The sequence below is a fragment of the Vidua macroura genome, chromosome 2, assembly GCF_024509145.1.
Source record: "Vidua macroura isolate BioBank_ID:100142 chromosome 2, ASM2450914v1, whole genome shotgun sequence".
In the NCBI taxonomy this organism is placed as follows: Eukaryota; Metazoa; Chordata; class Aves; order Passeriformes; family Viduidae; genus Vidua; species Vidua macroura.
This window is the reverse complement of record NC_071572.1, coordinates 83,247,241-83,261,040: the sequence shown is the minus strand read 5'-3', so window position 1 is coordinate 83,261,040 and position 13,800 is coordinate 83,247,241. Positions and strand designations below refer to the sequence as shown.

General features: G+C 41.1%; 1 protein-coding gene across 1 annotated transcript; it reads left to right on the top strand.

Annotated features, from left to right (window-relative positions):
- Window positions 1-4,168: 4,168 nt before the first annotated feature.
- On the top strand, window positions 4,169-11,634 carry LOC128803794 (high affinity choline transporter 1-like). The gene is made up of 8 exons (XM_053971059.1): window positions 4,169-4,346; window positions 5,354-5,467; window positions 7,057-7,212; window positions 7,670-7,818; window positions 8,316-8,459; window positions 9,461-9,614; window positions 10,464-10,681; window positions 11,113-11,634. The coding sequence occupies exons 1-8, from the start codon at window positions 4,169-4,171 to the stop codon at window positions 11,632-11,634; spliced, it is 1,635 nt and encodes a 544-aa protein (XP_053827034.1).
- Window positions 11,635-13,800: the final 2,166 nt, after the last annotated feature.

Genomic DNA, 13,800 nt, shown 5'->3' with positions numbered 1-13,800 from the left:
AAAGAATTCTTTCAGGGAAATCTCCTAGCAAAGGAAAAGAGTAATTTTGTCCTTGAATTTTTTTAATTGTATTAATTAAGAACTTAGTAAAACTAAGGAACTTATTCTTCTGTATCTAACTTTATATTCATCTATCTATCTATCTATCTATCTATCTATCTATCTATAATTTTTCTGTATCTATCAACTTTAAATAATTAATAGTCAAAAATTACCCAGACATAAAGACAAAAGTATTTGTGTAATTTTGATATTAATTCACTGTGCAATCACACTACACAGGCTCTGATTGAAGAACTTAAATACGTTGGGTTTGAATCAAATTATCCCTGTCTGTCCTACCTTTGAAACTCATGCAGGAGATCAGCCACTTGCAATTAGGACTAATTTGGGACAGGAATAAAACTTTAGACCAAGGACATAATCTGAAAAATGTAAATGTTTGGAGACCAACAGCCCCGTGTTTCAGCTGTCAGGATCAAGGACACAATCCAAATACCTGGGCTGGACACCACAGACTAGTTCATACCCTCTCATTTCAAGAGGAACTGTCAGTTCATTTTGATGCAAATGGCTTAGATGCCTCAGGCCCCGGCACTCACTGTTCTCGATTTTTTTGGCTTGCAGAGCAAGTAAACCAGTGAGAGGTTGATCCTTGCAGAACTCAGAGTGCCATGGCCTCTGCTCTACTGCCCCAGTCCCAGTTCTGTGCCTCTGCTCCCAGGTGAACTCTTCTGTGCAAACAAACTTTAAAAATCCCAAAGGGAATTAAAAAAAAACCTCCAAACCTTTCCAGACTCTCAGAGTGCTTTATTTAACCTCCTACAGAGCAACAGCTCTTTGGGCTTGTCCCTTTCCAGAGGAGTGACAGCCACCCTTCCGAAGTTCCCTTCCCTGCAGGACCTTTCTCACCTGGAATCACCCCTTTTGTCCTGAACTCATGGGCCACAGAGAGCCATCTAAAGCCCATTAGCAATAATGTAGCACATTTTATCCAGAAAGGAAGAGCAAAGGCATGGTCTTAGGGACAGAGGCCACTGCTTTGTCCATCTTTATTTCTTCAGCTTCAATGCTGAGTAGCTCACTACAGTGCTTACACTTACAAAGCTGTAAGTGCTCACTACAGTGCAGAATACATAGAAAACTTCACAGGTAAACAGCACTTCTCTACTTTCTCTGTTCTTATCAACAACCCATCTCAGAGTCTGTTCCATCAAAGTCAACTAATAAGGTGTAAGAGTTAAGAGGTCAGCTGAGTATTGTACAGTCACAAAATGGTTTGAGTTAGAAGAGACTTTACAGTCATCTAGTTCCAATCCCCTGGCACAGGCAGGGACACCTTCCACCAGATCAGGTTGCTCAGAGCCCTGTCCAACACAGCCTTAAGCACTTCCAGGGATGGATGCCCACAACTCCTCTGGGCAAGCTGTGCCAGTGTCTCACCACCCTCACAGTAAAGAATTTCTTTGTGATATCTAATCTAAACCTACCTTCTTTCAGTTTAAAGTCATTACTCCTTGTCCTGTCATTACATGCCCTTGTAAAAAGCTGCTCCTCAGCTTTCTTGTATTCCCTTCAGCTACTGGAAAGGGCTTGCATCCCCCAAGCTCAGAACCATTGAAGATACACCAGAATATCTTGGCTGCTATTCCAGGAGGGCAAGGTGTCTCCAACAGGGACTGTAACCTCTGCTTGGCTTGAGTGGACATCTCAGAGCTTTTATAGCATCTCAGGTGACACCAGCCACCTCTATGTGAGCATTCAAATCAAGTTCTGAAACATCTACTGGGTACAGTGACACTGCTCTTAGAAGCAACCCTGAGTTCATCAGTCTGAGACCTGGCCTCACTCTGTCCTACCTCACAAGACTAGAAACAGGTCAGTCAATTCCCACTAAGATTTGTCCCTGTGGGTTACTCTGGGTGCTTGAAGTGAGTAGCACAGCAGCTGGCACCCAAAGCTGCATCCCTCCATCATGAGCAGAGAGTGAAACTCACTGCAAAAATCTCTTCAGTGGTGAGATTTCTTTTTTTTTTTTTCCTCAAAATAGATGCATTAGCTGAGAGTCATTTAATGGCAAAAGAGTACAGTAACAGATTCAGTGAGGAACTGGTCTTCTTGGTAAAAACTTACATTTTTACAGTCCTTCTTCCTTGCACTGTATATCAGCAAAACCACTCCAGATTCAGATGAACTACCTTACACATCCTCTTTCTCTCTGAAGTTACCTTCATCCCATCATGTCATGTTTTCACTTATATTGTGTCCTACCACATCTGCCTTCCACCCCTCTGGGTCTTTAAATGAAGTTTCTCTGGAGAATTTTATGCCTGAAAATTTAGTGGGTTTTTTTTCCCAAGAGATGAAAAAAACCACAGTCCAGACATTCTCTGCAGATGACCCTCACATGAAGGGTGCAAGGTCAGGTATGTCCTTCCAGGAGTGTCTGATTGCAGAGCAGGCTGAGACCTGGCTGCATTCACCCTCAGCCACATGCACCTTCAACCTCTTCCTGTTCCTGCCTACAAGATATGCTGCAAAACATTTGTTCATAGAAAAAAAAACTTAGTATGTGTATGCTGTTTTAAAAGTTTGTGGAACACCCATTTTGAGCAAGGAAGGCAAACCAGAGAAACCAATGGCTCCACTGCCACTGGCAAAGGAACTGCAGTTTCTAGGACCTTGTAGCAGATTCATTTAAGGTGGGAGTGTTTCGAATTACCACCCCAAAAAATGTGCCTTTAAAATGCACAGTGTCCCTTTTTGTACTTAAAATAATTGGGTCAAATTTAAAAGCCATTACTCAGTGAAAATAGCATTTGATTACAAATATAAAGGAATATTTCTCCTAAGGTAGGTTAAGTAAGCATCTGGCTGTCAGGCTTTTTCATCTTTTAAAATTTTCACTTCTTTTTAAACACTAATTATAGAGTCTTCTCACCAGATCACTGTATATCTTACCAAAACCTTCATTTCCCCGTGTAGAGAGATGTCACAGACAACATGAAGTTCCTGCACTTTTCCCCTTTTCTTCTCACAGCTATCACCTATGTGCCTGTGCGTTCCTACCATGTCCTGCCGACAGGATATGCTTAGCCTGTGCCACTGTCACTTCCATGCACAGCCACTTCTGTCTGTCTGCAGGAACTGTCACACTGCAGAAAATCTTCCTAAAGATTTGGCCTTTCACTCAGAGTGCATCTGAGAAGAAAACATCTGAGATGAAAACATCTGAGATTTCACCATGGAAATGAGCTACCCACTCCAGAGATGAACAAAGGTATCCAGGAAAGCCATATATGTACCCTAAAACAGGCAGATTTTACATAGAATTGGTTATAAAGAGCCATGAATGGAGAGATGGTAAAGATTGACAGAGATAAAAAGATAAAAAATATATTGGTGTGGCAATTCTACAATAAATGTGCAACAAATGTAACCAACTTAATTCCATAATGCATATATGAGGTTTATCCCCAGAATGATTTCTGTTTACAGAGAGGTTCACAAAATTTAAAAGTCTGTAAAATTCCTATAGTTTCATTGAAGAGTCCAACACCACCTCGCTTTGTTACCACTTTCCAGTGATTGCTTTGGGTATCATAATATATCTCCTTTCACTGATCAATGGTAAATCTTTTTTACTGCTTCCTAGGTTTATTTTGATCATTGCTGAGAGTTTAGTCTAGTCAGCTTTAAACAGACAAATTCTTAGCTCTATCTTCTGCTTTAGCCTTGTGCCTAGAACCCAGAGAAATATGGATTATCTTCATACCATTTCATATCAGACAAAATATAACATCTCCCCTACTTTAAGCCAATCTGGTAATACCCCTCACATGAGTGTTCCATTAGGCATATCAACACTAATTCCTATGCTCTTAATCTTTGCTCCTCACAAAAGTAAGATTGGATATCTACTGGAGAAGGGAGAAGGCTGCAGAATTGCCAGTGTTTTTCCAAAGACTGAGACTCTGCATCTGCTTCTCCAGACTTTTGGGTTTATCACTCTGTTTCATACTGCTTTGTTTGTTGCCAAGTCCAGCACTCAGCAGTTTCTTTACAAGGCACCACTATTTCCACTGATTTTTTCTGATTGTGTACTCAATCAAAGAACATTATCATCGTGCCATTATTCCTCTCTATAACTTAAATTAAGCAACAGAAAATGGCTCTAAATATACCAGGCTTAGTATCTCTGAGTGTATTTTTTACATTAACTTTAGCTACTGGAATTTGGGCTTCTTGGAAAAGCAGAAAGGATCAGCAGAATAGGAACCCAACAGAGATGGCCATGGTTGGAGGCAGGAATATACATGTTTTCATTGGATTGTTTACTGCAACAGGTAAGCTTTCTTAAAAGACTTTAAAAAATTATTCTTAAAACACATGTATTGCATAGGTCTGGGTGACTTTTCTTTCAAAGGAGGTGAACTCCTTTAATGTCAGGGTAGATTTTTGCCTAAGCGTGACTTTAAAGAAGTATGGTTTCATGAATCATTTTGGGCTGGATTCTTACAAACCTCTTCACACTGAGCAGAACCTTATGTTTATGTATATTCTCTTAAATTAAAAAGATTCATTTAAGAGTTTAGTTAAGAGTTAAGAGTTTAATTTAAGAGTGACAAAAGAATACAACACTTTTCATTAAGGAGGACTGTGGTCTTAATGTGAACCAGTTTCTGTTATCCAACATAACAGACGAATTTTACTCACAGAAAACTCCAGTTCTGTGTGAAATAAATTGTCAATCATGGTGAGCATTGGCCTCTCTCTTAAAGAGAGAGTTTTCCTCGACTTCACTTTTCTCTCCTTGATGCCTGGCATAATCTGAAATTTGCTTCCCTGACCTGTTTTTTGTAAAGGCATCCCCCAGTGGCATTTGCATGGCTAAGACACTTAAATCATTGTTGTAGGTTTGTTATCTGACTGCATTGCCTGTTTGCATTTGTTTTCCCTAATGTCTATTTTCTTAGACCCTATAAGTAATGCTCTTGAAGGAGGGTAATTCTACAAAAGCAATTCCATTTCCTCTAGCAAAAGTCTTCTTCTGAGAAAAAAAAAATGTAATTAAATATTACTATATTCAAATTGCCTCTAAATGTTTAAACATTGAGCTTTTCCACGCACACAGAAATATTCATTCTTGAAGCTGAAAAATTATTTAGAGTGAGATTCTAATACAATTACCTATAGTCAGCACATCTCTGTATGCCAGAAAACTTTGCAAAGAAAATAGAGGTGTGATAAAATATTTGTAGAAGAAAAATGTTTACAAGTTCTCAGAGTGTTCTGCAGGGCTAGTTGAGAATATGTCTCTCAATTCTGACCTTTTCATCTTCCATGATTACAGCCACCTGGGTTGGAGGAGCATATATCAACAGCACAGCTGAAATCGTCTATCTGCCTTCAAAAGGATTACTGTGGGTCCAGGCACCTGTGGGATTTGCCTTGTCCCTTGTTATTGGTAAATAATTCATGTTATTAGGGCACATAAGCTTTAAAAATATATCATAGGAGTATCTTAAGATATGTAAGAGAATGTAGGGTACATTTTAAATGTGATTTTGTTTTTTCAGTTTCCCATATATTGAGAATAAGCACTTATAATGCTGTCCTCTTAACTGAAACAAGTTAGGGTAGCTTGGAGCTAGTGTAGAGTTTTGCCTTCTTATAGCAATTTATAGGACAAAAGTCTTATCTGAGGATTTAGAAGAATGTGTCTTTTGCTTTTTTGTGCATATTGCTTTTTTCACATGGTCTCTAATTCACAGACTATTGAGAGTATTGGTATCTATTTTTTTCCTTGAAATTTCTGAGTGATGAAATAATAGTATCTTGATTTTTCCACTAAAATGCATTCTTCTGAGTAGTCTCATCTCAGGATGAATGTGTCATGCATCCAGCTTATGCTACTTTGTAGCTGATCTTTTTTTTTTTTTTTTTTAAACTAAGCTAAGTGTGCAGTGTTCTACACCTGAGTTGCCATTTCTAACTTTGAGAATTACTGGACTCATGCTGAGGTTCAGCTCTCTTGCCAAGACCAAAGTTGCTTTCAGGCCACATTGTGTTATACTATAACTCTCCTAGGGACACAGGATGATGAAAGCAAGGAGACCTGTGCAGACCTTACACAGGAATTTCTAAAAGAACAATAACCTTTATTCTCAAGTCAAAGAAAAGAGTCCAACTGACATGAATATGAATCAAGCTTGGAAATATATTGCAAGGACTGCTTATGTGAGTAATTCCTACTAATGAAACTGAGGAGTGCAGGTCTGATCCTGCAATCTTTGCTCAGGTCAGTAGTGCCCAGACAAGCAGTCCTGCTGGCTTCAGGGTTAGACACAATATGTATTCTTTGGTTTTAATGAGATGGCTGCACATCTGAGGTCCAATATTTAGATGAAAGTGGGTGGGATTCCGCTCAGTGTGCAGATTAAAACAATATAATTCTAGGAAGAGACAGTGAAGCCACCAAAATGAAAAATGTAATCAGAAAAGGACCATATATCAACAGGTTGCATCACATGACCAAGGACAAAACTTTGCCTCCTTTTTAGCCAAATATGAGTCTTCAATGACTCACTCTGTCTACTGACATCTTCCATTGGATGCTTTTCAGGAAACTTTATGTCTCAGATTGGTAGGTCTTTGAGGATGCAGAGGAGATTATATATGGGTATCCTCTGAGCTAAATTCCTGTTACAGTCACACAGGTATTTTGTGCCATTTGGACTGCCACAGGGCACCCCACTCCCTGGCCTCCAGTAGCCCCTCCAGAAAGATCTAGATGTGCCAAAAAGTGGATGGCCATATATATAAGCTTCAAGCCAATATCCTTTATAAGATGGGAACTCTCAAATGGATGGAATCCTACATTTAGCAAGTGAATTTAAATCCTGGTGTCTGGTTGGCTGCATCATTCTCTAGGGTCCATTATGTACAAATTTACTAGGTGGGTCTGATACACATATACCATATTGCTCTTACCTCTTTTTTTCCTGGAATATAAAACATGCAAAATTCTACCAAAATGTAATTTCTTTCTGATAGGTGGTTTCTTCTTTGTAAGTCCAATGAGATCAAAGAATTACGTGACTGTGATGGACCCCCTTCAAGAAATTTATGGGAACATGATGGGAACCTTACTCTTCATTCCACCACTGCTAGGAGAGGTGTTCTGGTTTGCAGCTATCCTGGCATCCCTGGGTAAATACTTGCTTTCCTGTTATATTTGTTAAAGGTCACATGGACTGACAGAGTATAGTACACCTTTGGGAATTGTGGAAAGCTGTCCTTCATGTCTCCTTTTGTGAGAGGAACAAGCATTTCTCATTTCTAGAAAATATGTTTTCAGGCTTAAAACAAATAGTGCTATATATTCATTATATTATAATAGATAACTCTTCCAATGTGAGTTTGTACCTTCCTCTTGCCTGCAGGAGAGCAGATGTAAAAAGGCAATGGCCCTGAAGCAAGGTGAAGCAGTAAGAGCAGGAAGGAATCGTGGGCTCTCTTGAATTCCCATAGTGCACGCTCTTTGTAGACTGCATTTTTCATACAGTATGTTGTACTGGCACCAGGGGAATAACATAACCTCATTTATCCTGTATTCGGCACATATGAAATCTGTCTTAAAATACTTGACTGCTGTCCTTGTCTGCAGGAACAACAATGAGGGTCATCTTGGATATTGGAGGCTCTTTGGCTATCACCATCTCGGCTTGTACTGTCATACTTTATACTCTGCTGGGAGGCCTCTACTCTGTTGCCTACACTGATGTCATCCAGATGGTTTTCATTACCCTCAGCCTGGCAAGTGCATTTCTTTGGTAGTTTTCTAAATAAAGGGAAAACTCCTGCTCTTCTTTTCAGCATGTCTCAGGCGAAAAATAACTTCCTTGACCTGCGGTTCCCCTTTAGAAAAACATGTTTCCTGAAAAATATTGCAGTCTTTGTAAGTCTTTGTACGTTATGCATTTCAGACAGTGCTCACGCAAGCCACTGGCTTTGCTGGGTGAACACAAAAAGGCCTTCACAAAACTGAAGTTTGCAGAACCTGTCTAGAACCATTTTGAATGGAGACAGATCTGTCTACAGAAAGTACCAATTAACCTGAAATACAGACTCATGTTCTTGATAATGCCATGAACCAGAAACATGTAGATTTAGATTAAGGAAGGGGGAGAAAGGAAGACTCTAAGTCTAGGCTTAATCTTATGTAACTCAACATTCCACATCTACCTTAAGTATCTGTTCTCCAAGAACAAGGGCACTGGGAAAATGGTTAACAACTTCCATTTCTATCCTAGTGGATCTGTATCCCCTTTGCCCTGGTGAATTCTGCAACGGAAAGTATTTATTACACTGCAACCCATCAATCTTACCAAGACCCTTGGATTGGGAAGATAGAGAAACAGTATCTTGGAAGGTGGCTGGATGACTTCTTCTACTTGGTACGGAGTATTTATTGGACAAGTGGTTGGGAGGAGGAATTGTGCAGGGACTTTCTGTCTGTGAGTTCTACCAGCCAGGAGCCATTGCATGGCCAGTTGACACAGGCTGGAGGTGTAAAACTGTCTCTAGAGCACCCCCTGAAGCAACCTAAATGGACTGGAGAGACTCAGGGCTCAGCTGTGGGATGAAAAGAAGCCATAGGGACACTCTATCCTTTACCCACATGGAGGAACATACCTCTTGAGTAAGACCGTCCAGGCAGCCAGTTCCTCTCCTGGCACCTAAATGAGTAATTTCCTACCTTTTGAGACACTGGTCTTGCAGCCTCAATAGTGTGCTTTTACACATAAATAAATATCTAAAATTTCCTCTATTTGAAAAAAAAAACAACCAAAAAAACAACAAAAAAAAAAACCCAAACAAATTAAAATGACATGACTGCAGGTCATCAGCAAGCACAGTGTGATTGGCTCCACTGCACAACACAACTTTTGAGTTACCAGTATAGCCAAGACTCCAGGAGGTTGTTCTGCTCTTACTGAACTGATAATAGGGACACATAGAAGTTTGTTTGGTGAGGACAGAATCTTCAGATTTTATCTGATTAATTTTGTGTAATAAGAAAGTGAAAATTAAGGTTTTATTTTAAAAGCTGAATAGCTAAGTTTGGGTATATTTATTTACAAAATCTGCATTCCTGAAAAACTTCCTTTTCACTTCCTCTGTGCTTCATTCACAATTCCAAACAACCATTTTTCAGCTTTCTCCATCTGCCAAACCATTAACCTGTTTTCATTAAAATTTCACATCCAATGTGAAATGGATGAAAACAAAAGAAATAGGGAATTCTCAATTATCAGAAATATTATCCTCAAGAGTTAATGCTGGGCAACATTTATGCACTTGAAATGAGAATTTGATTATTTGAAATTAGAATTTATTATGGATGATGCCCTACAGCAGCCTGGTGGGTACCACTGATAACTGATGAATGTTTCAGGTGCTTGGGAGCATCCCGTGGCAGACTTACTTCCAAAGGGTGCTCTCTGCTGCCTCGACAGGACAGGCAAGGCTCATCTCCTGCCTCTCTGGACTCGGGTGCTTTGCAATGGCCATCCCCTCGGTGCTCATTGGGGCAGTCGCAGCATCAACAGGTAAATTGAATCGTTTGTTTCTGAGTAATCAATGTAGTTTTGGCAAAGGTGATTAAAACGGGATCCAAAGAAGTCCTGATAGAGACTTCAAATTACCCCATCCCATGGTCCTCGACACCAAGATATGTAATCTGTCCAGAAAATGTGGAGCCCTCTGAGCTACATTGCACAACTACTTACAGACATTTAAACAGCCCCAAGACCTGTTTAAAGTTATTTCCTTAAAAAAATGACTTTTCCCAGACTTTGTGTTGAGGAAAGATGAAGGCAGACTCTCTAAACCCTTGTATAATCCTATTTTAGAAGAAATTTTATGCTTCCTTATGTTCATGCCTTAGACATGTAAGACACAACAATATTACTACAGATTGTTAATAAGGTTCTTGCTTGAAGGAATCAAGAAGTTCGTCCTGTAAACTCACAGTCTCCATGCAGGGAATCAGTCCTGTGTTGGCTGTGAGCAAGGGTAAAAGGGCAGCCAGATCACTGAACATTTAAGGAAATCAGCTGAACTCATGACTTCATCCAATTCTCTTCTCCTCATAAGCAGTGTCTAGAGGTTGACCTTCAATTGAGCCAATTCTGGAATCACACAGAGCACACCTATTTCTATAGATGCTGCTGAGGAAAAGGGAAATTTTTGATCTAGTGGGAACTGCAGCATGCTAAGGGGAATCACTAAAGTTCACAAAATAATTAAAAAAAAAAAAATCAATCTTCGTCCTAAATTACTGTGTGGATCTTGGTTCTTAGTCCTTCTGTGACTGGCCCCTGTGAAAAAACAATTTCAAAGCCAGCAGAAATGTTCACTAATGATTTGTTGTGACTTTCCCTTGTTTTGTTTTAAAGACTGGAATCAAACAAGCTACGGTCTTCCAAGTCCATTTGAGAGAGGGGAGTCAGCGATGATCCTACCACTTGTTTTACAACATCTCTGCCCAGAATATATCTCCATTACTGGTTTGGGAGCCATCGCTGCTGCTGCAATGTCTTCTGCAGATTCAGCTCTTCTCTCCACTGGTTCCATGTTCGCTCACAATATCTACAGGAAAATCCTGAGGAAAAAGGTACGTGGTTGCAGCATTCAGTAGTTTTGGTGTCATTAAAGACAGTCTTGTTTCAAGGCTATTTCTAAATCAGTCTGTGACTGGAGGTGTGTGTCCTTCAGCTGCTGAACTGGTTTCTGGAGATAGAGCTCCAGACATAAGCCAGGGGTATTCATATCCTTGGTAGGGGTACCAATACTCATACTGGTGACCTTTGCTCATTCTAACAAGACTAGTATAAAATTTTGACTAAGGTATTAATGGAAACAGCATAAAACCATGACCCTTAAAATCAGAGGGCCCTTCCAGGGGTATCTGCCCTGCCTGGCTGCTGGTGGCAAGTGGTGCCTGAAAGCATCAAGGGCCTGGGGAGAACCAGCCCAGGCCAGAGCAGTGCTGGCCATCCCTCCAGAAAACACAGTGTCTCTAATGCTGCAATCTCTGCTTTACAGGCTTCAGAGACAGAGGTGTTGTGGGCCATGAGGACCTCCATGTTAGCGTTTGGGGCTGGGGCTGCTGGTCTGGCTTTTTACTCCAGCTCTGTCTACAACCTCTGGTTCCTCAGTGGGGAGTTGGTGTACGCCCTCCTCTTCCCCCAGCTCTGCTGTGCCCTCTTTGCACCCAGCACGAACACCTATGGATCAGCTGCTGGCTTCTTGGTTGGGCTTCTGCTGAGGCTACTGGCAGGGGAGCCTACCCTGAGCATCCCCCCTGTCATCCACTACCCAGCCTGCTCTCTGGTGAATGGGACCTACAGCCAGCTCTTCCCCTTTAAAACGTTCACTGTGCTTCTTACTTTTGGCACAATCCTTGCTGTTTCACACCTGGCCAAGGCTTTGTTTCAGAACAACCTCCTCCCTCGCAGCTGGGATGTTTGCAATATCACAGAGGGAACGGCCATCCTCATCCCCTTGCAGCACGTGGAGAAACAGGAGCATTTGCCAACCACTGCACTAGAAGAGAACCACGATTAAATGTGGAGTTTCATTTGAAAGGCCACGGTGTGTTCAGCAGTTAGAGCATACCACAGACAGCATTGCTCTTTGCTTTCTCCACTAATGATTTATTAAATTCCTCACAAAGAAATAAAGAGGCATTCTCTTCATGCAAGGAGAATATGTGAGTTTGAAGTCAGCAGTGATTGAAGTCACATGGTGATGGAGTACAATCTTGTGGTGGTGACCACGGGACACCTTGGGCCCCAGCAGTGGTTGCTTTCAGGCTCCCCTGGTATTTCACCTGAAAGCAAAGCTATAATCCTGCTCCAACACTTAGGGTGTTCCCAAGTCACTTACTTTTCTGACCACAAGGAAGACAAATTAATGTCTGATAGATTGGGTATTCCTGATTTTCCTGATTAAAAAAAAAAAAAAAAAAAAGGTAAGCAGACCTGTTTCCATTACATAGCAAGGGGTTTAGCATAATCATCCCTGGGGAGCACATCCAACCCCTAAAATACAAATTACTGAAAGCAGTGCAACTGCCACAGCAGTGCAGCAGTAATATCAGTTCTGCACCATTCCTTGTATGCTTTACAAAGCTTTCCTTCATACTGCAAAAGTTTTTGCATGTCTCTCCCCACTGCAGTATCTGCCAGTGGATCCCTCAGCCTGGGAATGTGTGAGACATCCCCTCTATAAAACCTGGTAGGGCAGTAACAGGTAAGCAAGGTAAAGCAACAGCCCTTAACTATTCACTAAGAAGGATTTACATAGCCACTATATATATAAAGAAAAAAGCCAGATAGGAAAATAGAGGTGCCAGACAGACTATTGGAATTTTGTCTAAAACCTGTTAAATTACTATGTCAAGGTTTTACCCTAGCTCAGCAACAGGATGGCGTGTGACATACACAAACTGGTGTGTGAGAAGTCAGAGGACTGTGATAACAGAAAGGTGCTGGAAACTAATCCTAAACTTGCCTGCAGGGACACAAAATCCTAAAATGCTGAAGGCAAGATCCCAAATTATTCAAGCCACAGATAAGTACAGAAAAGCCCCCAATACCTTGTTTGCATAAATTCTTAATGGCTTGGAAGACAAGAAACCTAGATAAATAGTGAGTTTGGACTCTAGCCTGAAGTCTGATGGACTGAGAACATGTCCCAGTGAAATGGATCATTAGGATGTGAGCTGAATTAAAGATTCAGGAGAATTCCATAGTGATGGCTCATGGATGGCTGTCATTTTATACTTCCCTCAGCAGCTATGCAGCATCTTACCGGGGTCAGTTGCAATCCAGCCACAAGAGCCAGCAGGAACCACAATCACAGTACCTTTCCAAAGTGGTTGTGGGAGCTGCTGTGAGTGGAAACACCTGGCATTACTGAAAGAGAGATATTTACTGGCATAACCAAAATATCTTGCAGCAGAGTAACCCTCACAGCCAAGTGAGCTGCTGAAATGAAAACAAGGTGCTGCTCTGTGATTTACATCCAGCATGTGCATGCACAAGGTGAGAAGCTCCACTGATGCCACTGTGCATTACTGCAGCAAGCTCAGCAAGAAGCCACAAGACTCTGAATTGCACCAAGGCAACTGCCTTGGCTCGGGAGGAAGACTGCCAGCTCTGAACTCTAAATATGGCTTTGATATTCTACTCCCTATTTTGTGCTAGTGTTAGTGAACACCTGGGCACACTAACCTTCCAATGCACAGCTGTCCTGTTGATATACTTTGTTAAACCAAGGCCAGAAATTCTCTCCTATGTCTCTAGAGACTGCCATGAAATATTAATTATAACCTGTCTAGAAAAGGGAAAAAAAAAAAAGGTTTAAAAATCAAAAGCATTGCTATTGACTGTGGCCCTAGGCTGTCACCCACAGGAGTCTTTCAGTCTTTCACGCAGCAGTGATTTGAGTGGGAGTGTGTGAGGTTGTACTTACCAAAGCTATCATTACCCCAGCACCAGGAGAACAGGGCTCTCGTTAAAGCACAGTTGCTGGATGCTGATTCAAACATACTCCCCTGAGAGATTTAGGGATGACCTAATTTGGGGACCTGTCCATCCCCCTTTGTGGGGCAGATCAAAGCTGACATGCTGCATTTGAATCAGGGCACAGACCTGCTGCACAACCCAGATAGGAGTGAAACCCCAATGTCTTCATGCCAAGATATCCTCTTTCATTTTAAAAATACTG

Excerpts from the sequence above, each read along its gene's own strand:
- LOC128803794 (XM_053971059.1), top strand. The coding sequence starts at position 4,169 with ATGGCTCTAAATATACCAGGCTTAGTATCTCTGAGTGTATTTTTTACA. Across the intron at positions 8,460-9,460 it reads TGGATGACTTCTTCTACTTG|GTGCTTGGGAGCATCCCGTG; the intron begins GTACGGAGTATT and ends TGAATGTTTCAG. Across the intron at positions 10,682-11,112 it reads GGAAAATCCTGAGGAAAAAG|GCTTCAGAGACAGAGGTGTT; the intron begins GTACGTGGTTGC and ends TCTGCTTTACAG.